The sequence below is a fragment of the Copidosoma floridanum genome, unplaced genomic scaffold (genome assembly GCF_036245765.1).
Source record: "Copidosoma floridanum isolate Cflo_tuat_1 unplaced genomic scaffold, Cflo_Japanese_pri ptg000014l, whole genome shotgun sequence".
Classification (NCBI taxonomy): domain Eukaryota; kingdom Metazoa; phylum Arthropoda; class Insecta; order Hymenoptera; family Encyrtidae; genus Copidosoma; species Copidosoma floridanum.
This window is the reverse complement of record NW_028321891.1, coordinates 576,707-600,277: the sequence shown is the minus strand read 5'-3', so window position 1 is coordinate 600,277 and position 23,571 is coordinate 576,707. Positions and strand designations below refer to the sequence as shown.

The window sequence follows — 23,571 nt, the reverse complement described above, 5'->3', positions numbered from 1 at the left end:
TGGAATAGTACACCTATACGGATAAGAGAGATTAACTGAATGTATATCTTTGTGACTTTCAGGAGAGAGTGCCCGCGTAATGCCAAGCTGTTGGGAAAAAAAGTGTGATTGAATTGAGAAGGAACTCCATCCAGAAACGAGATGATCGAGGTATATGTGCGAGTTTGTTTCTTTTTGCCCAACGAAGGTAAAAAAAAAAACTACGATATTTTAAACACATTTTTTTTCCTTCTTTTTTTTTTAACCGGTAGATATATGCCTGTCGTTTTATCAGCTGGCGAGACGTTAAGTATATGTGTACACACACAGCGCGAGCTCGGTGACGTGCACCTACACGATTACAAATTTTGCAGATGATAAATTATGCGAGTCTCCGGTAAAGGTTCGGTATAATGTGTGTACAGCGAGTCAAGCAACTGTCTTGGCCGTCAAGTGCTGCGGTGACCTTCAATTCTCGCTCGTTCCCTGTGACGCGAAAGGTGATGCTCCGCGTCTCAAAATAATTTACTACGAAAGCCGCGCGCGCTGGCTGCAGTAATTGCCTCCGTCTGTTTGCTCTTCAGCTCGAAACGACTTCCTCGGCCCGACTAAGATAGGTGGGCATCCCGACCGTGGGCTCGTTCGAATTTTTTTACTCTTCGTTCGGTGGCACGAGGAAATTTTCCAGTGTGTCAACGATACGATACAACTCATCCGATGCTCGAGGAGTTTTCTACAGGCTAATATCCATGAATTTTCGATAACGGCTTATGGGGCGTTTGATCGTTGGTTTTAACTGTACGGTTAAGTTTAGGACAAAATATACAGCCAACGACCAACAGTTTTACCTAAATTCGATTTTAATGGCGCCAACTGATCATCAAAGTGTCGTTGAAAAAGCTAGGCTTGTGCTCACACTAGAATATGTTATTTTCCGTTCAGCACTTATATAAATATCGGTAATTAAATGAACTAAATTAACCACGCGTAAGGCATGTGTTATTAATGAAAAAAAAAAGAAAAAGTTTAGTTTTCCAATGGAGCTCGTGATGCAATTTTCAAAGCCTTTCGAGTGTACGGAGCACTACGGCGAGGACTGATGGCGCGGCGGATTGATTATCGGTACCGCGATCGCCGTGCCACAATCGAGCCATTAATCCCGGCTTTCCCGAGTTATACTCGCAACAAACGAGGAAAATCACACAATCGGGGTAATTAACTTTAGATCTTATCGGACGCACGGCGGCCGCTGCGAGAAAATGTTATACGCGCTCTGTGATTCTTGCCGCGAGGTGCGTGTACGCGCTGTAGGTATTACACCACTTTGCCTGATTTAAAAGTCGACGCTCTTTTGGCAGCCTCGTGCACTGAGCGATTTAACGAGGAGTCCCCCCTTGTCGCAACTCCCCGACGAGGATGCGTTCATAGAAAAGACAAAAACTCGATTGTCATTGTGCACTTTGTGCGTGCATCGCGAAATCGCGCGAATACCTATATAGGTACACGGTGAGAGCCGAGGAGCGCGTGGGAACAGGGGAAATGTATATATTATATACCAGCGCTATCTTTGGGCGATGATTGCAGCATCGCGTGGGAAAAAATTGCGTGCTCCTCGTCCCCGGGAAGAGGAACGATCCCTCCTCGTAACCAAGTTTTCAACAAGATCTGACGTTTGCCCCTTGGTCTAATGTTGGAGGAAATACGAGTGAGCTTGCAAGCACATGTCAAGTGGTACTTAAAATTTACAACAACAATAACAACGAAGCCATCGTGGGGACGAGTTGTACGGATAAACCATCTGCCATTCTCTTTGTTCTCCGACGCGCCGACGCCGTCGACTATACACTTGCAGGAGAGATAAAAGGCAACTGTCGGATGCACTCGCGAGCGAGTCTTGTGTTTTCACGTGAAATTCGGACGTGTGATTATCCGTACGAGGTGCGCCTCCGTGAGGGTAGCTGGGGCGGCGAGTCCGAGGAAGATCATTACAGAGAGAGAGAGAGAGAGATAACTATTTTCAGATCACGCGAGAAGAACTTTTTTAATTTCAATTTCCCGCTCAGCAGCACCGAGACCAAAGAACCGCGCGCGTGATCTCAATTCACAAGCGTCACTGGGCCCGAAATCCCTCTTCTCGCCAAAGATTACAACCCGCGATTTATATGTACTCACTCGCCCCCCCGGCTGTGCGCTACACTCATGCATACCTATACATGTTATAATATACCGGCTCCGTCGAGAGCACGCCACGGCAGATGCTCTGGATCCTTCAAAGGACTCGTATACCCAAGGACATCCGGTTTAGGTGCGTGTATACCTTATATAATATCCACCGTAGAAATACCGATCGAAAGGCAGATAATTAATTCTTGATCCAGAAGTAGGGCAATGCTCGAAAATAATGTTCCACTTTACAGCTACGAACCTCCTGCTGATAAAGTCGCGAAAGAGCTAGGCCAGTTTTTTTTTTTTTTTTTTTTTATTACCGCAAGCAGTTACGAGCGCATAAAATCCACTGTAGGTATATGGGGGGGCACCTACGTCCACTGTGTAGAATCATCGCGGTGAAGAATAAATAAATAAGTAAATCACGCCGGTGATCCTTAGCGAGTCGACCTTCGGGCGATGGTTTGGCTCGCGGTTCTTCCCAAAAGGGAGCAAAATCTAGCTCTTCCAACTTTTACACGCAGAGGCCGGGTCGTACTTGTACTGTAACCGAATGGCGCTCTCGTTGCTTTCGCGTCCAAAGTGCGCATCTAGTTAATCAATATAACGTACCGTTGAACCCTGCTCTGCTTTGAATTAAATCTTGAGCTTGCAGGTTACAGTACCTATACAATAATGGCTCGGAGTTGCCAAAAATATTACAAATGGGACTTTTGTTCATATTTTGTTATTTGGGAATAACTACACAGAAGTGAGGAAGAAAGAGAGCAAGTGGGTACGCCATATTAATCGACGGATATCGATCTGATGCAAAGCAATAGTAGCCCACTTTGTGTATGCATGTACATACATACATCAGCCATTGTGTCGTACGGGTCACCGGGACTGCCTTTGCCTCTCCGATTCCGTTTGATTGACAAAGGACTTTGGACTCGGATGTACCCGATGATCGGAATAACAATTCAGACGAGGTAATGCTAATGCCGGTGTATATGTATCTCCCTGAATTCCAAATGAAGCGACCCTCGGCACACATATGCATTTATGTACACCTACCCTGTCCGTATAACGCGGTAAAACCGAAAATGCTCGCGATCCATGGATGGCAGAAAAAATATATATCATCAGGCAATATAATATATACATATAGGTTTACTAACAAGTGCAAAGCTTTGTTTAGATTTTGTAACGTATGTATACATGTATGTACATTTATGTACGATTCCATCGAGGGTTCGGTGATGCCGACCATCAGTTTGTTCACCGCACGTCCGCACGCTATACCCCTCCAATGCACGCTGACATACACGCATAAATGGACCACTCGAACGGGCACATAGGTACATAGGTATACCTACACGCTATACGACCATCTAATTCACGTACTTTGGTACTTTTTTTCTTTTTACGTGTATTGTCAATTAGGTGTAGGTGTAGATGGCGTGGATACGTTGTTGATTGATGCAGGGTGCAGTGAGCGTGGTGTTGCTGCTGATGGATTATTAGAGGGCACGCACGCCCGAGCACCCGCTGTGCCCGTGTGACAACTGCTCGTTAGGGTGTCAAGTCGGCGCATCTTGAAATAAGCAGCAATATACACCGCGGCGAGTGATTAGCTCGTAGTATATTATGTATACACATGTGTGGCGATCGATTGGTGGGTAAACGAGCAAATTACGCATAGTGAGGATATGCGTGTTGGAGCTGGCGGAGAGAAAATGAAAGGATGTGCTATACCTACTTACAGATACGGCTCGATTTTGCGGATTCCCGCGCCGAGCGCAATCATCACCACCGCCATTAGGAGCAAATTATCGACACGCCGATAAACTGCATCAGATGAGGAGATGGGAAAAGGGCTAGCCACGGCATTCTAAGCTCGCGTCTTCTATATACCTATAAAAGCCACCTTCTCGTTTGCGTACTTCTATACACTTACTTGGCATATATACCTACATACGTACATTTCGATCGATGGTATTGAAAATCGTCGGCGCGCGTCGCATTTGACTCGAGATTGGAGAAGCTGCTACCGAAGAGGGACGGCCTATGCAAATGCGATTGGATGACGATGGCTACAGGTATGAATGTATAATAGGTATTAGAGTGAGATGAATTTAGCTTTGCAGCAGTCTATGTTGCTGACGCATCGGCTCTTGTTTAGAGTTAACGAGAGCACAATGTCCAAATTCCCGTCCCACGTACGGACGAGCAGTTGCGAAAACACTCGTATACGGGTAATTATCGGCCTCGAGTTGAAATAATGAAAAAAAAAAAAAAAAAAAAAAAAAAACCTTTTAGCCAGGAGGCTGCAGATTTCCCCGCCGGTGCATCCAAAGTTGTGCGTGTCTTATCATCGCGAGAGAAGAAGACGAGGCGATGAGGATGACTTTCGCGATTTAATCGATGCCAAGGATAAGTATACTTATATATATATATATATAATATCTCCTGCCTGCGATACAACCCGGTCGGCCTAGACCTACCTTTGCTTGTTGCTTTACTTGCTACTGACCGTATAAATTATGTACATATTATACAAGCCGTGCAACTCTCGCTCACCTCGTCTCTCTTTCTCTTATCCATCCCCCCGGTGAAATGATAGCTACATACGATTCCTCGCGGATGCACGAGCTAATCACATGGCATGTAACTCGTGTCGTCTACTAGCTCGCGTGCGTGCGTGTCACACAGATAGGGAGGGAGTGAGGGGGGGAGAGGCAGTATTACATGCATCACCTTATTACCAACCCACCACCTGCTTACTGAAGCTTATAGGTACTCACAGCCAAACGAACAGGTTGCGCTTGAACCAGTTCGCCGCCTCTGGCTATCACTGGATAACGTTACGTCACTCGCTCATCTCGCGCCACGCGTTTCTCATGCCTTTCTTCACGCTATACCCATATATATACGCGTATGTAGGTATATGGATAGTAACTATATTGTCATCCACGCCGACTCTCCCATCGTCCGCAGAATTGTGCAGAAGCTGTACCTGTGCATCTATAGGTGCAAGAGAGCTTGTACAGATGTGGGATATAGGGTTTGCCATTTGCATGTATATATTATATATGGCCCATATAAGGCCTCTGCACCTGTATTTTTCATTATGGGAGGAAAATGGGGGCTTACAAAAAAAAAATTCTTCAATCAGCACGGAGCATGATTTCATTATCCAAAATGTCGGAGCATTTTCCGAAATGACAGAACAGAGTTGTGTTGTCGATACGCATGTGGGGAAAAAAAATGTTATTATCTATAGTAAGGAGACGCACAGACTGATTTCACTCGATGATAATATTTGCTCGGAAGGAAATTTTCAATGGCAAAAATACTTGATAAAATGTACCGATCGACCGATGTCGTAATGAAAACAAGATCGTGCCGTATTTCTCTACGTGCCAATGTACTCGGTCTTTTCAGCGTGACCCCCTTTTTTTCAAGCTCCTTTGATGATGAGAAAAAAAAAAAAAAAAAAAAAACTCTATACGTGTATTTACGAGCTTCTCTGGAAGTTGTTTTTCCCGGCTCTCGGAAAAACCTGTTTGGTATCGCAAGGCGCGTATCGTAGCCAGCTCGGAAATGGAGACAATAAAGGTGGACGTATCATGGGAACTTCACAAAAGTAAAAAAGAAGAGAGATAGCGGGGAAGGGGAGGAGAGAGAGAGAGAGAGAGAGACGAGGTGGGCTTACCTGTGTACGACGTTGGCGAGAAGGTCGTTGTGGCGCAATCGGTAGTCGACGTCGACCTTCTGGTAATTGACCGTGAGGGTGCCGGCGCGTATGCAGCGCTCGTACTCCTCGGCCGGGTGGGCGCGGAACTCGCGGGCAAACACCTCGAGGATCTTCTCCCCGACCCACCGGCCCTTTGTGAACGTCGTGAACGTAAAGTAGTACGGGTACACCTTCCGCAGACCTGCAACAATCATCCAGCGAGTTCTTAACTACATATAATACGTATACGTACATGGGTTATATATATATATTTACAACGCATAAAGTATACAAGATACTCTATACTATATGGCACGTGCTGCTAACACCACCACCTGGGTACACCTGTGACCCCATCCGTACACTTGGGTTCAAACGATGGGATATTTCATTTTATAGATAAATAAAAGGAAAAAAAAACCTGAAATTTGATATTAAGTAACAAAAGGAAATAAAATTCTTATGGTACAAGCCATTTAGTGTATAGATGTGTATAGGTACATAATTATCAACGTCATCACCAGCCCCAAAAAGGATCAAGCAAAAAACATGAGGTACAAATATAATGCATCATATAAGGAGTCATAGTCACTGCATTGCAAACGAAAAGGCTCGAGGTAAAAAATAGTATATGAGTATACAATAGGTAAGTATATACACACATGTACAGCTCGAGCTCGCGAGTCTTGATAAGAGCGGTGTACGTATATAGTGGCTGTGTATAGAGGAGGAAAAAAATAATAAGTATACACGTCATCGCCGTCGTCGTCTCGGACTATTAAATTGTCAAGCGCCGCGGCAGCAGAGAGCAAAGACTGCATGTATATACACGTGCAAACCAAAGACGGCGCGTGATTATTTTTCTACTTATGCTTACGTGTGTGGTGCATATAGGTGTAGATGAGTGAGAGTATAGGTATCTACTTTTTTCGCGCACGCGATGCTCGCTCTGTGTACCTATATACGAGTATCTGGAACTATGTACGTATAACTGTAATACATTGGCACCGCGAAGAATATAATAGGAATAATAATCATGTATGGAGCCTGACGACTATACTGTGTGGAGGCTCGCGTGACAACGTCTGTACATTACAAGTCCCAAGTACTTCTAGTGGCGCATGATGGAAAAAAAAAAAAAAAGAAAAAGAAAAAAGTTATAAGAAATGGTATACGTATGCGGATGGCTATATCGTAGGCCGGACGGGAGGGGGTAAGAAATGCCGAGCTTGTCGGGAAATCGAGGACGTGAAAGCGATGGATCCGCCGACGCGAGAAACGAGGGATCAGCCGAAATCAAGGAGCTGGGACTTGGGTATCGAGGCGCGTTGGTGCGTAACTTTGGATACCTATACGCATTTCGAATACCTATACGTGTAGAATATGCATGCAAATGCAAACTCTGAGCCATACGTAGGAATGAGAAACGAGTACGGGTAACATAAGAATACACAATGTACTTAATATTATGATGATAAACGCCCTGCAGCTTGTTATTCTGCAATAAATTCACAAAGTCCCGCGTGAACCCTCTACGTATAACTTACTCCCCGTTTTTTTTAATTTTACCATTTCTCGAAAACATTGTGTGGTGCATCGACCTGTTTATTTATGCGTTTCCGTAATTTATGTGACTGAGGTTGATCGCTACGAATTGGACATTGCAGTCATACTCACATGACCAATCTGCTATGATTTTGACGACTTGGCTAAACCTAATGAGCCCCTGTGCACGTATGATGCGTGTAATTGGACCGCTGCGATGTGTTTGATTGAAAGGGGGAGGGTACACCTATGAACCTTGTAACATATTATATGTAACTGTTGAGACCATTAAATTTGTTAATATCCCGTTGACTGGGTCGACCAGCCGTTCCATCAATATATATCCCAAAGATTTATGTAAGTATCGGCGATTGTACGATATGCATGTTTTACATGCAGGTGATCCGTAAAAGCAGGGGAATAAAATCCCGATTGAATCAACGCAATTATACCCGAGTTCAATCGAACGCAAAATGGTATTACGTCCGCACGAAAAGCCCCGCGGGAAATAAAGCGCATCAATCGAGTTACACGCTCATTTGTTATCCTGAAAACGCATGTTCAAGCGGCAATCGCTCCGGAGAAAACATTTTTTCAAACTCGGGCTGAAATCGATAAAAGAGGGGGTAAAAATAGAGCAGGAGGCCGTGGCGGTGCTCTTACACCAGCCATGGTACAGTGGGAGCGAAAAAAAGGAGGTGCACCAACTACGGAAGTGCGCAAAACAGAGAAAACAAAACTACTCGCGCAGGGTGATAATGAAGGTGGGTTATTTTTTCCCCCAAAAAGCTCGTCGTTCCGCGTGCACCCATGCGCGGAGCTTTTTCGCTGGTGCAAACTCTGTCAGAGCCGGCCATTCGATTAGCCACGAATCAGCGAGCACGTCATTCACCGTATACGTGTGGCGGTGGATTATACACGGTGTCTCTCTATGAGCGCTCGGCTCGACTAATTGATGTGATTATTTTACATGTACATATTCGAAGTAGGTCACACCAGCTGCGACAATCGGCTCTCCCACTCGTGGTAACGACGCTACACTGTTGCTGATTTTTTTTTTCTTCCCCCCATCCCGACCGGAATTTTTTCTCCTAACGAGCCGCACTACTTCACGGCTACACAGCGGTTTGCGAGCGGGGCACGTTCGACGCGACTTTTCGGGATCATCGAGCCGCTACATCATAGCCGGATACCTCCCAGGCGTACCTATTCGGCTTATGGCACTGGGCATCATTATTAAGGTGGCTCTTCTATACTGCAGGTGTCGGCAAAATTAAAAAAAAAAAAAAAAAAATCAGCCGCTGATTTGTAAAACACGCCGCGGGAATTCCCGTTCGGGAAGAGCCAATTAAGCCGTAATGAGCACATTAGAGACGAAGACTGCGCTCTCTTTGCTTCTTCGTGTTCACCGCGCGGCTATAAGGTGCACCAGCTTTGGAGCCGTCTAAAATTATTATACATAGCCACTTGAAAAATCACGCGGCAAAATTAGATTCGCATAATTATCTGGATTCCCCCTCCCCCCCAAACGCGCACTGTCAGCTATAATTAACGCATGCGTGTATATAGGTATAGTACCATGTGCATGTAACTCGGGAATCCGGGTTGGGTTGCGGTGAGATAATTTTCGTTCATCCAAATCGAGTCTTGGAATAATGCAACCACTGTAGGTGCATTTCAACCAACGCGCAAGTTTTACTCCCCTGCACGGCCTCCCTTTTGCGCAAGTTTGATGAGTTACTTCAACCGTACGGGTACATAATACGTATATTACGTCAAAATAAAAGTGATGAAAGTGGAGAGAGAAACCGTAAGTATGTATATATATATATAGAGCGCGCGGTGGCTCGGTCGGCTAGGTCGTGAATTGGCACGCGGGAGACCGTGGTTCAATTCCCGGCCAGTGCGACTTTTACGGGCAAAGTACCTCTGTGTCTTTCACATGTGCTTTTTCACCACGCAATGCTCCTCGAGGAGGGTTTAGGCGACCTTCTCGCAGCAAAATTGCCCAATTTCCCCCTACCCCCCTCCCAGTAATGGGAGGCCTCCCATCCCTTTCCTTGTCCCTTTCCCAAGTGCTAAGTTCCCATAGTACTGCCCTTATTAAAAAGGAGCCGGACGTAGAGCACTATAATATAAAAAAAAAAAAAAAAAATGTATATATATATATACCCAGGTAATGCTGAATACGCGTGGTAAACAAAACAAAAAAAAAACTCCACTCGTGAAATCGAAAAAAATACTCGACTACCGCAAATGAAAACCACTGGGCGCAGCGGAGTATAAAATACACTATATATTATATATTATTATACGCAAGCACTCGGAGATGAACAAACGAGCCCTCCGCCCTAATACTAATAGCGAAATTATGCGGCGAGCTGTTATATAAATTAAGCTTCCAGCGAGAAAAAAAATGCGCGCGCGAGGTAGGTTACGTTATATAGGTGCACAGGGGGTGGAGAGAAGAAAAAATGGTCATGAAACAAAAAAAGGGGGAAAAGCTCTCGAATTAGCGCGGCGGAAACGCCACGGTCGAATAATTCACTCGGCTCGCGGCTGCTGTGGGTACCTATATATGTATACATACATGTGTGCAGTATGATACCTACCGCGGCTGCAGAGTGTAACGCACAGGACGAGGGAAACGGAGGGAGGGACAGGCGGCCCAGCTGCAGCGGGGCAAGCTCAAAATTATTATTCCTCTTTCGTTTCGACGCTCGCCAACGCTGATAACACCGACTCTCCCGACTATTTTGTTTTCCGTCACCGGACACGAGCACGGATGCGTACATGTATCTACCATCGCCACCTGCACCCCACGCACCCGTATTTATGCAAGCTGGGGTGAAAATCGATTTAGTTGATGCAGCGGACGTGTGTGCGTATAAATATACAAACACGAGCCCTAAAAATCACGCGACAACACGCCATGTCCAAGTATAACAGGTATGCTCGACTGTGAATATTATTTGTGTATTTTGGAGAAGCGACGTTTTACTTTAAATGTTCTTTGTATATAATGATAAGCAAGTGAAAAATGACACCACGAATCGAGTGCAGGTTTTACTCGGTGGTGTAATGACTTTTAAACTTTTCGCGCAGCGATGGATCAAAGTGCTCTCGCGCTGACCATTGTCTCTCCTTCCATCCGAGCCACTATACTTTTAGTAGAGAAATTCCCGAGGTGAAGGGATGATACGAAAGGATTTCAAGCGGCCTTTGTCCTCGCACGCGCCAAGTGGCTGGCTCTTAATGGCCTCGACCGTATTTATATACAATGCATCTCCTGCCGGGGCTGCCCTTTTCTTTCCTCGATGGAGGAGCTTTTTTTAATGGCCGCGTTTAATTGCGTTAATTGCACCGAGTGCTCGCGTCGAGCTTTTTACGCTTTCCCCGAAAGTGGAATGCGCGAGTGACGGGAATGCGATTCGATGCGATGACTCCAAAACGAAGAAGGGCACACGGGTATTCTTTCGAAACGATTACTTGTTCCCCGATGACGATTTAAACCCGTGATTATTTGCGAGGACAATATAGTTCAACCCCGATGCCTCGCGCACACCAATTGCAACTGGCTCCACTTTATTTCGGGATTCATTTTTGTGTCGTTAGGTGGAGAAAAAAAAAAAACGTTTTTTTATCGATTCCTTTAAACGAATCAAAGTCGTCATGAATTTGCAGAAGTTGATCAGGTTCGGATGAATTTTGAGTCTTGGCGGAGAAATTTCGAGTCGAACCAACGTGCTCAAAATACGTTTAACCAATCCGTACAAATTGGCAAAAAATCGGCTATCGTGGACGGGGCGGTTTCGCCCAGCTCTGCCAGCAGCAGCATAATATAACATTGCAATAGGTACTCTGAGTAATAAAAACTGCAGTGCATGCATATATTATATGATCACTGTACGCACGGAAACGCAATACATTGGACTTTTTAAAAATAATTATCCGCCGCGGAGAGAGAAAGGTGCACTCGATCGATGCACGGCGCCATCGCGAGTTGAAATTCTAATATCGCGAAAGGTACGGCGAGCGAGCGTCCCGGAAGAGGAGGGAAAAAGGCTCGCCGGCAAACAGAGAAACAGCGCAGCGACGAAGATAAATAGACGGCGATGAGCCTACGAGCTAAAACTTTTTCCCTCGACTGCACATACACGTATATCCCAAGGGGGTCGCGGACTCGCGAGCTGGAATAAACTGCCTCTATTCAATTTGAATCCCGAGATGCTGGTTTCGGTGCAAGCGATAGACTGCACACGCGCCCACTCGGCTGACTCTGCAAGCTCACCCCTCCCCTACCATGAGCTTGATTTTTCTCCTCGAGCTATCGATGCTTCGGGCAGGTGGGGGCTAATCCACTTGGCATTCCGTTAATGACTTTCGGTACGCGAGAGTCAACTTATATGGACGGTTTGATTCTTTTTCGCTGGGTGTCTCGGGAAGCGATTTTTTTTCCCCCGCGCATTTCTCATCCGGACGCAAATCCCGGGGTTAGGAAGACGCATGGTATAGAGGAGCGTCTGCGTTTTGCCTCTGCTTTTTCTCTCGTCAAAAGCGGAAAAATAAAGACGCCCACACACACACACACGTGCTCGAGCGAGTGCGCAAAAACCCATATTACGGAGATGCCACGCACTCGAGAACGAGGGTGAAAGAAAGAGAGAGGGAGAAGCAGAAGGAGATGCGAGAGCACGTCGGGAACACGGGCGAGCTTTTGTGTTGTGGATGATTTTTTTTTTTTTTTTTTCCTTTCTCGTGTTCGCGCAGGGAGAAGAGCCAAGAGCGGATGAGATCATGAAAAAAAAGACCAGCAGGGCGATGGCCCTTGAAGACTGGAAAATGAAAGGCATCAGGTGCTCCGAGAACAAATACAGAAGAAGCACGAGGGCCAAAACACAACACATTGTGTGTGTGTGTGTACACGGGAGAAAAATGGATAGAGCCTAAAGACAAAAGTTACTTACTGGCAAAGCAAGTGCAAATTTTTTTTTTTTTTTTCATTGTAGCTGTATAGTACATAAATTTACGGCCGATGGCCAGTAGGCACGCCAGATCAGTTTGCGCTGAAAGTTTATTCGATGTATAAGTATTCGAATCCGTGATGAATATAGTTTGACGCTGCCGAGAAGCAATTTCGGTAGTGGGATCTGACAATAACTCAATTTGGGAAAAAACGGACACTCCATAATATATGTACTGTGTACTATATATAAACGTGTGTAATGTGCCAACGTTACACACATCACCTACCTCTACTCCATGTACATATATATATATACACACACTCGTACGAGAGGAGAGATATAAGTTTGTGTGTGCAGGTATACGTATGTATGGGTATGGGAGGAGGAGGGGGTTAAAGAGGGAGTCGTACAAATAAAAATAAATGGAAATCTTGATCCGAGAAAGTGGCAAAGCTCCCCGTCCCTCTTCCTCTGATGTTATTGATGGGGACTTGAAGGAGGAGACGACGCTCCACCCATCCCTTTTCCTTCTCGGACCCCTTTTCGCCCTCAGTTAATTGAGCTTCGGCAAGGTTCGCATCGATCCAGCCCCCCCCTCCCCCATCCCACCCCTCTTATCGATTCAAAGCACAGCTGTTTTATTTCATCCCTCCCCTCCCCCCGCGACCACAGCTGTCTGGTGTTCAACTTTGAGGAGCAATGGAGCAAATTGTACGGAGTTCGTGTAAACCTACCTACCTACTAAAAAAGAGAGAAACCATCAAGTGCATCGAGGGTCAGCAACAGCAGGTACGTATAAGTATGCATGTGCATAGAGACTCCGACGTGGCCGGACAAGCAAGAAGATACACCCGTGTAAGTCAGGTGTAAAAGCTACACGGCCATGCACTGCAGCTCGATGTAGCTTTCATCGCGGGAGGACTGTTGGAAAAGTTCGTCCGCCAATGACCCATATCGTTTGGGGGTAAAACGGGTCGGTAACGAGTGTACGCGTGCATGCGAGTAGGTACTCAATTGAGCTGTGTTAAAATATACGCATACAGCATAGCGTACCTTTAGGACTACTGTGCTTCGATCTACAGATATATAAATGTACGCGCAGGTGTGCATGGATAAGAAACACCACGTATAACAGGAGCGCCGGGGTGGAAAGCACACGACGACGGCGCCTCGCTCCCCAACGGGGGCTAAATGTGCTTGACCAATAATGACCACCACGTAGCTGCTATTTGGAGCACGCGAGTATACAACTACATCAAGTACAATATAATTGGATGCATCCCGGCTTATATTGCATGGTTACCTCGAAACTGTTAACGCCAATACAACCAAACTATAACGTGTCTACTCGCGCCTGTAACTACAAACCACAAACTCCTTGTACAATAATAAATTAATACGACCTCATTTCACGAGAGGGTGCATATATATATATGTGTATCATATAGTGCGAGGGTCGTAAAAGGTGGGTATATTTCGTGGGTGCACCGCTGCTACAACACCTGCCCGGTCGAAGAAATTTCACTCGCCCGCGGGGGGCCCTTATTGGATCGATCGGATTCTCGAGATCGCATCGTAAGATCGCCCCCTCACCCTCTCCTTGCACCAGGTGAATACAATCACTTGTGTAGGTGCTCCCTCCTCGTGTGTGTCTGTATACTTAGGTATACTTGCGCGTATACACAACAAGGCTTGTCGATGGATTTTCCTTCACACAGAAGCACGTGCTATATATACCGTGCGGCTGATGCAAGAGGGTCGCGAAATACGTTTCGCCGAGGTAGAGCGTCCGCCTGGCATTAGCACTATACGGAATACGGAGGATTCTCCCGGGTTGGATAGCGCACGTGCCCGTGGACGCCCCCTACCCTCGAGGAGGGAGAGATGCCATCGGATCTAGATTTGAATCACGTAGACCTTGTTCCGGCGAGGCTTTTTTCGCTCCGTGGAGCTGTACACGCCTATATACGTATACACACACACACTTGTGTAGCGAGAAAGGAAGGCGACTTTGCCATTGATTTACTTGCTTTAGCTCTGCAAATCCCTCCGCGTCTCTTTACTCGTGTGTTTTCCTTTCGAGGCGTTTCTGCATGCAAAGATCGTCCAGAGGGGGGGGGGGGTAGGGTGTCAGGTGTAAACGAGTGCAATTGTTTGCGAGCTATTGCGTCAGTCCTTTTTTTTTATTCAACAGTGACGCGTCATCAGCGAGGACCTTGTTGGTGGTAATTTTTACTTTCGCGTTTGGAAGACATTTGCATTTTACAGTGACGTTCCCTTGAGGGCCGAATCACTTGTACTTTGGACGAAAGAAAAGCACGAAAAAAACCTTTGGGACGCAATATATTTGAATCCAGCAGTCCATAGCACGTATATATAGATATTATACTTGAAAAGAGAACTCGGGAGAGTAAGCCATTCGAACGCTCATAATGCGCTGGCTGGTTTTTCGATATTTTTCATCGCGATGCCGAAAGAAAAAATATCAATCAAGAATAAACGGTGAAAAAATTATTTAATCCCGATTCGACTCGTTATTAAAAATGCATGGTCTCTGTATACGTTGCGCTACGTCACTCGGCTTGATTCAATAGCAATAAGGACGAAGAGGGATGAAAAAAACAAAAAAAAAAAAAAAAAAAAAAACAGAATTGGTTGGCGAGTGCAGCATTGTATTATTTACGCGTCGTCGAGACGACGGCAAAGGTATAAATAAGTACGCAGTGAGCGAGCACAGAGCATCCTCTTTCCGCGTGCACCTCTTTTGTTGTCGTGTACTTTCGGCCTAGGACCTATTTTTCACCCAAGATAGCCTTTATTTTGCAAAATGATCTGGCCGGACGCCAGAGCTTAAACGCTCCGCGGCGGCTTTCTTCTCATCTCTGGTTTCTATTTTTCGCTTCGGTCTATCTCCCCTGCCTGTGCATTATGCGTGTTTTTTTTCTTCTTCCGCCTCTTTCGACACCTACGTGCACGAAAACGCGCCGAATGACGAATTCATTGGGCGATGGCAACGCGAGCTTTTTGCGTTTGGACTCGCGAGTCCGCCGAAACGACGCGCCCACGGATTGCTACTCTCTGACAAGGGGTTTTTTTTTTTCGAGGGCTCTGCTGGCAGGCTTTTTTGACAGAGGCTATAAATATTTCCCTCCGAAGCTTGAAAACTAATTATCGAAATAACGGGATTGTATACGAAAAGAAAAAAAAAAAAATACAATTACAGCGGTAGTGAACGGTTCAAGAGACACAATGAAGACCGCTACAATTTCATAGCAGGAAAAAATTAGCTCGTGGTTATGAGAAAACTTTGCGGGGGAGCAGCGAGGCAGGGGGACGAGACTACCTAATTTGTAAAGAGACTCGTGGAAAGTTCCATTACACGCGAAATAATTAAAAATGGCCATTCGAGAAGTTGCGCAACAACTTTCGGCGCGTCCATTCAAATTCGCCAGGTGTACATGCTCGCTCCGAGTGACCCTCTATCCAATGGTGCACGACAAATTTAATCTAAACTAGTAGGTCCCGCACTGTGACGAGGTGTGTAAGTATATAGAAGTGACTTTGGTGATGAAGAAAAATCCCACTGTACCGCTCGATAAAAGTACATTAAAATCCATTTGGTCATCCAAGTGTGAAAGTAGATATTATGTGAATATAAAAGATGTGGAGGCATAAGGGAAAAAAAAAACCCGATAACATCCACGGCGAGAGAGGAAGAGGGTATGGTGGGAAATCCCTGCTTTCGGAGATGTCATCAAAGTTTCATCACTGATCCCGAATGGGAGCACCTCTCCCGATCGCTTCACGCGCTTTTTGAGAGATTTCAAGAAAAGTTTCCTCTCGCCCCTCTTGGACCAAGGTGTGCAGCACACGCCAAGTTTTTTGCCACCCCCCCCCCCTCTCCCTTTTACTTACTTTTACGGCTCGTCGAGTCGAGTGTGTACGGGAGTTGCTAATAAATCCTCTTGTTCGCGACGCGGGAGTTTATTGGGAAATCCGAGCCGAAAAAAAAGGAAAAAGAAAAATGCAACTACGTGTAGATAGTAGGTAGTGGATGGCTTCTCTGGTGCAGTCACGCCGAATCTATTATTCAAATGTGGAACAGATATCGGTTGTCAATACCGGCGCGTCCGGTGTACACGAGCGCCCGTTTGGCGCAGTCTGCGTCTATACCTACTCCTCCTCCGACTCGTGCTCCTAAAATTTTCACTCTCGTTTTCCCCCCAAGTGCAGTTTTAAAATAATCAATTGTACCGGTAAATACAAACATTTTAGCTCAATGACTGCACGGAGAGGCGATGGCAGCGGATAAAAAAATACATTCAGCCGGTGGTTTGTCCCCGTCTCGGAAACATTTAATGCACGTCCCCGCGAAGAGAAAAAAAAAAGAGAAAAAAAGAGAAAAAGATACATAGATGTAATAAAAAAATAGGTAATAACAACACTGCATTGTGTAGGATACTGACCATTTTCGACGTAGTAGCTCGTCTCGTTGTAGCGCTCGTCCGTGAAGCCGGGCCTCTTCGCTTTCAATGCCTTGGTTTCCAATTTGGCCTGCAACAAAAAACAGAAAGAAATGAACAAAAAAACTAGGTAGGGTTTGCGCTGACAGGGATACAACGGGGAAACTGACCCCCTCCATCGTTGCGTCTCGGCCAGAAGCACCGGTCAAAGGAAAAAGTAGCCAGTTTGCGCAAACATCGGCGGCGCTCGCGAGTACAATGCACAAAGCTCCCTTCCCGTGCATACCCCCATCCTCTTTATCTGCATTTAAAGGGGCCCCCGAGTTTTTCCTCTGTTGCGGCTTTAGTTTGCCATAGTGCGTGTACATGTATGTACGTTAAAAGGCCACCCCCGTGATTCGCTAGCCGTCCGCGTTTTTTCGGTCGAGATGAGGGATACGAGTGCGTTTTTCTTTTTTTACTTGTTTGTTTTTCGGCCGAAATGTCGTTTTGACAGCACCAATTGGCGACGCCCGCGCATGGGATTACTCGGTGGCTTTCGGGCATCCAGTCTGCGTCAGAGGGATTTCCATTGTTGCACGGCCTTGAATCCGATTATGAGTGCCGACGGGTGGGCACGGAGGAAAAAAAATTACGCAAATCGCATTTGCAGGCTTGAAAAAAAGACTGGGCTCCGCGTGAGCGTCATTTTTTTCCTCGCAGAGTATCAAATCAAGTCCTTGCGGGAAAAATGTCTGATGGCTTTGTGCGCGTGTGTCGTATCTTAGGAAATTCTTGACCTACTTTGATCGTTTCCGGGGCTTACAATTTTCGTCCCTCTTTTTTTTGTAGCAGTGCAGTGTATGGTTGGTATTTAGGGTTATTGTCAATGATCATTTTTCCTTAAAAATAATAAATCAATGTCAATTTTACGTGGCGTATAAGTACACCATATACTTGATAATTTTTTAAAAGTTTAATTTCATAATGAACCATTTGGCTCTCATCTAAGATATTCTTTACTTTTTTTTACTACCTTAGACCCCATGAGCTCGTAATCGCATTGCGATGTTTACTTTTAATTATACGCGCAAAAATTATTTCGAGGGGAAAAAAAAAAACACCGAGTGGGTAAATACTGTTTCGATTCTATTTTCTAGCGCATACACTCGCGTGCGTGCCTGAAATTCGCACAAGAATTTAATTCAAAGCAACACATTTTTCAGGAAAACGTACAGCTTTTATGGAGTACCAGTTTTATTAGCTATTACCTTGCGGATAAAAATACACTGCGCGTGAAATTTCGCAGCAAAGAGCCGAGTTCTATTATGTATATTTATGAATTCACTGCACTTGAGAAATTATTGTGTTTGCCTCACATATGTTCCTACAGCTGAATTTATGATTCAAAAAATTTCTTTTTTTTTTCAAACACGTTTGCCAACTCGAAATGCAATTTCGCGACGAAAAAGAGAACGCTCGTGCGAGGGTACCGAAAAACTGCGGGCAGTCGTTCGGACGCTGTGTTGTTTAATTATATTACAACAAAAGACTCCAGCACACACTTTATATAATTATTTTTATGAATGTCCATCGATAGCTACGTACACTTCAAATGTATGGTTTTAAAAAGAGTTCCAAAACTAGGAGTGCGGAAAAGAAGCTCGAAAAAAGTTGGCGCGTCGCGCAAAAGTTGACGAAAAAAGTCCCGGGAGCAGCTGTTGCAGCGGCAGCTGGCAGCAGATTAGTATGCCGTAACAAGCTTTAAAAGAAAATAAAGTAAAAAAAGAGTAGCGGACGAAGCTCTTCGTTACGAAAGATCTACTCGAAAATCCAGCGGTTGGTCTCCCTTTTTGATCTTTAGTGCAACTCTTGCCCAAGTCGACTCGGGGATGAAAAAAAAAAAAAAAAAAAAAAAAAAAAGGAAAATTGTCAAAGTGTGGTGGCAGACGAATATATAGTGCAAATAACGAAAAGACATGCACGACAGAGAGAGAAAATCCACGAGCAACCGACGTCGAGATTTTAATGAGGAGAAGAGCTTCAGGTACATAGCACCTATATACCTGTAACGGCAGGTGTGCAATCGCACAGAAAAGCGAGTCTGAGCATTCGGCGGCCTCTACTACTGAGAGCCGGAACTCGTTAAGTACGTCAGTTTGGGCGAGCGAGGATTTTTGTAATCCGATAAAACATAATACCCTCCATACGTATATAACTGTACACGTGTACACGAGTGCTCGTATATCGTCATTATCGTCGGGTATTAATTATTTGAGGATAATGTACATGTTTTTCCAAATAATTATGGTACCACGTTGTTTTTTTTTTTTTTTTTTTTTTTTGCTCCGTACAAATAAACTTGAAAAGAGCTCGAGTAGGTAATGCAAAATTCCCACGAGAGGTTTGTTTTCAGCGATGCTTTACATTTTTATTGGAAACCAATGTTTTGCAGCCCCTGGCAACACGGGTAATCGAGTCAACGCGAAACACGAATTACATTGCATCTTGCAGTCAATTACAGCGATGGAAAAAAAAAAAAAAAAAAAAAAAGGAAGTATAGGGACAACAACAATTTGGGGATGGAAAACCCGTCGGCAGAGAGAGAGAGAGACAACAGAGACGGAGGGACCCCTTCGAGCGCAAAAGGTGTGAAAAGAGAGCCCCGCGCGTCAAAGGCGTGCATTATAGATATATGCGCGCACGCCCGCATCAAGAGCCGACTCCGCGGCCGAGGTGCCTTTGACGCGCGAGCATTTTTTGTTCCCCCTTCGTAAGAGAGGAAGTCTGCCACGTGAAAGAGCTAGCTCCCGCTCGGTACCACGACTAAAAGTTTTTTTGGCTTCAGCCGAGTTACTTCGACCCTCGAATCGTCACCTGGGGACTGGAAACACACCCCGGCTTTTGCGCGTTTTTGGAATCTCACCCGCCGAGCTACACCCGCATTCTGAACGCGATGCCTTCGATCGCTGGCAATGGCCCCTCACGACACTCTTATTCTCTGGACTCTGTTTCGAGGCGCAATCTCCACAGGAGCGGGTACGGGGTGGTTATACACCCACGCGCGCACCAAGTCCCGTACAATGCCAGCACACACGAGGGCAGAAGGACGACGGGAGTTCCTCCCTCCTATCTGATCAGCGACTCCCTCTGGGGTACGTCAGCTTCTACACGCGTGTGTGTAAGTATGGTACGCGTACACTCGGTGAGCACGACAGCGACGATCTATCTAACCAGTCCCCCCCCGCCCCCTCCTCGTGCTCCTTCCCTCTTTGTGCGGGACTGACTCGCTGATTCTCCGTAATATTGGCCCCCTGTCCTCCCTTCTTTCTCTTTATCCTCCGAAGAAAAAAAAAGATTTCGATAAGAAAATGGAGGGGAAAAGGGTCTTTTGGCTTGTTCATTCTCCGGGGCCAACTCGAGGGACGAGGGGACTACAACTTTCGGCGATCAATTCTCGTTTCACCTTCGGCTCTATTTATTATGTACGCGAGCGATGAAAATTGACGGGAAGCTCGAGCGTATACCTTATCCAATACAGCGAAATGCTAAAGAAGCCAGCAGAGCTGCGATACTCGGTTTCGAAAAAAAAAGGGAGAGGCAAAAGTTTAGCAGAAAGAGGCAGAACGTCGCGAGGGAAGATGTAGATATATTATATGTATACCGAGTGGCTATTATGGAGAGGAGGAGCGCGTTAGCATGAATAAATAAACAGAGGGGGATGAGCCAATAAGGGGTCGCGATGCATACTGATCGGAAGGTGCAGTTGGGATGGTGGCAATTTTTCCTTTTTATTTTTATTTTTTCATTCAGAGGGGAAAAATGATAAGAATCGTGCCCGTGGAGCCGATCGCGACTGGTTGAATGCTTGGTGTGAAATTTTCACGAGCCATCGCGCGCGATGTGATCGATTATTGACGCGTTTCCCGGGAGTCGCCGATGTATTCGCCAGAGAGGAGAAAAACATGGGTCCGTCATCGCTCGATTGAGGAAACTGTACGGCATCTGGTAATTGTGGTGGCGAGGTAATCGATTCGCACGGCAAATTGACGTATATTACACGAATTACCGAGGCCATCGAGGAGAACTTGTTTTCCCTACGCGTGATGATGAAAAAAAAAAAAAAAAGAATCAGTCGCTTGCGCTTGCGGTTTTTCAAAAAAATATGTTTCCTAGAATCGACGTTTGAAGTGTCAGTTGTCAGTTGGATGACATTATTTTTCAGCCTCAGCTAATGACAAAGACGACGAAATTGATGTCATTGGGAGGAGAGAAGCGACAATAAAATCCGACAACGTCAGACACACACACACACTCCCGATCGTGAATTCATAACGCTCCCCCTTACACTCCATCTCGGCGGCTGGCAGTCGATCTTGCGGTATTTGACTTGGCAGAGCACGTGCGTTTGTTTACCGATACAAAAATATGTAGGCCAAGCATGAGCCGGAGAAGGTCAGATATACGTGGAAAAAAAAAAAAAAACAATAAAAGAGCGTGGGAGCTCTTGCGATGAAAAAAAAAAAAAAAAAGAAGATTTTGTCGCCTGTTGCTATAAAAAAAAAAAAGAGAAGAAGAAGTGGAGTGGAGCCGAGCTGAATGAACCCGCAACTATTTGTAATCCCCCGGAGAAGTTTGGAGCGGTCAAACCACTGGCCCGCAGTTTAATGCTGTGCTCGTGTCGTGACGTTATGAACCCGAGCGTGCCACATTTAACCCCGACTGCGAGAATTTTTTTACGAGCCAGCACCGAAAGAACGATGATTGTTTTTACGACTCGCTGGTAAATCACCATCCAAAAAGAAAGGGAGTTGAGAAGAGCCCGCGCCTAGACGCGAATGCCATTCGCAGGTGCGTTTCCAAGCTACGTACAACCAAAGAGATTGCCCGATATAACTTTCTTTTATGGTTGGGAGGGGGGTGGGGAGCAGCGATTTACGAGCACCACGCTGTCTCTCTGTTCCCGAGAGATTATACATCGAGCGACTTAATAACGCCGCGCCGCTACCGTATATCCGCCGTAAAAGGCGGCCAAGTTGTCGAATTTCGCGAGCGATTTTCCAAGAGGGGGCTGGAGCGCAAAAAAGGCGACTCCGAGGCTAAATTGACGGATGGGAGTCACGATGAAATTTTTATACGGCGAAGCTAGCCCGTACAATACATAAACTATACGCGCCACGTACAGGTGGAATCAATGCAAGAAAGAGGGGTGCGCGATTGCGTAAACCATTTGATGGACTAAAAATACAAGGTGCAGGTCAAATCGCATCATACGGACGAGCCGCAGCATCGGCAAGACAACGAAATGAATAGAAACGCGATGGGTACAGGTATCGCGGTATAGAGTGCAGCCGAGCATCAGTAAACGAGGAGGGAGAATAGCTCGCGGAGTCAAGAATAAGACGCGAGCGAGCTTGGCCCAGGCTGGTATAGACGACGGCACACCAGCCCCCCCCCCCTGGGCTAACAATAGAGCGCGCGCCATACTGTACACATAGGCACGTCTACTGCGGAGAGATAGAGGAGGAGCAAGGCCGCGGAGGGAAAACGAGAGCAGTCGGGACTGCGCGACGTGCCGATTAGATAAGATCGACGCAGGGCCAAAATAGGTGACGCGAGTCGCTCATGTATGGTAAGTTGTCGCTGATGTACAATGTGTAAAAAAGGTATGGGGGAATCCGTAAAACTATGGATGTAACGTAGATGGAGCATAATATGTTGTAAATATATATCTATTGGTATACATAGGTACACGTGTTGCTGGCGGCTCGTCTGAATGCCGGGGATCTCCGTTTTGGTTGGACCGGCGGGATGATCGGGATTACAGGTGCGTAATCGCGGAGAGGAAAACGTTAAGAACCCGGCTAGCCGATGGTGATATGGTAACGTTGAGGGGTGGTTGGCAGAACAATTGATTTTCCCCGGGGATAAAGAAACGAGATGGTGGAGATGTGGAAGCAAAACGACGAATCATAATCCGTTGCCGTTATCGTAATCATCGACGATCCCCGTTCAGCACAAGCACCCTGCATGTATATACGTTATCATATACATTACAACGGTGCCTAAAACAATCAGAGGAGGAGAGTCGGGACGAGCAATCGCGCAACTGCCGCTGCCGAATGGGGCAGTAAAAGAATGCTTGGCCCTACCCCTGTATACCTCGTATTACGGGGCGGGGTGCGAGGCAACAACAACTTGGGAAGCTCCGCTCCGCTCGTTAGCAATAATTGGCACGAAACGTATACTCGCAGTTGTTGGCGAGGGTATGTCGATGTATAAGCAGGTAAGTAGCTTGTGTACCTTTACATTACAATTACAATTTATGTATGATTTGAGGGTACAATTATAATTAATTAGAATGTTTACTTGTTATAGACAATCAAGTTTATACCTTTTTCAAGTCTTTACTGGCGTCCGTGTCCTCGGCCTTTCTCTTCTCCGGCAACTTTGGCGGCTGCGCTGGCACGGCTATGCTCGTCTCGCGCAGCGGCTTCAGTTCGACCTGAAACACCGGAAAATCCATTGTGGTCAATACCTACACTGCGCAAACCGCATAAACATACAAAGTGGCGCTACCAATCAAACAAAAAAAAAATAAACTAGGACATGTGGGGTGGTGTTTTTAATTTGCAATGCAACCCCCTCTATATATGTACATATATGCTCTGGAGATTCTGCCGCTCCGATTTGAATGAATTTGAATAAATTTTATAAAGTCCGAGCCGAACCGGTACCACCACTATACGAAGTT

At 45.8% G+C, this 23,571-nt stretch overlaps 1 protein-coding gene across 3 annotated transcripts in view; it reads right to left on the bottom strand.

Annotated features, from left to right (window-relative positions):
* LOC106646116 (pseudouridylate synthase RPUSD2) overlaps positions 1-23,571 on the bottom strand; it is a 193,333-nt gene that overhangs the window by 16,137 nt on the left and 153,625 nt on the right. For all 3 annotated transcript variants that reach the window (XM_023390959.2, XM_089591855.1, XM_014362151.2), the window contains 3 exons: positions 23,212-23,322; positions 16,842-16,929; positions 5,843-6,065 (listed from right to left, as the gene is read on the bottom strand). In XM_023390959.2, coding sequence (XP_023246727.2) covers positions 5,843-6,065; positions 16,842-16,929; positions 23,212-23,322 — 422 coding nt within the window. The remainder of the gene's footprint in view (positions 1-5,842; positions 6,066-16,841; positions 16,930-23,211; positions 23,323-23,571) is intronic.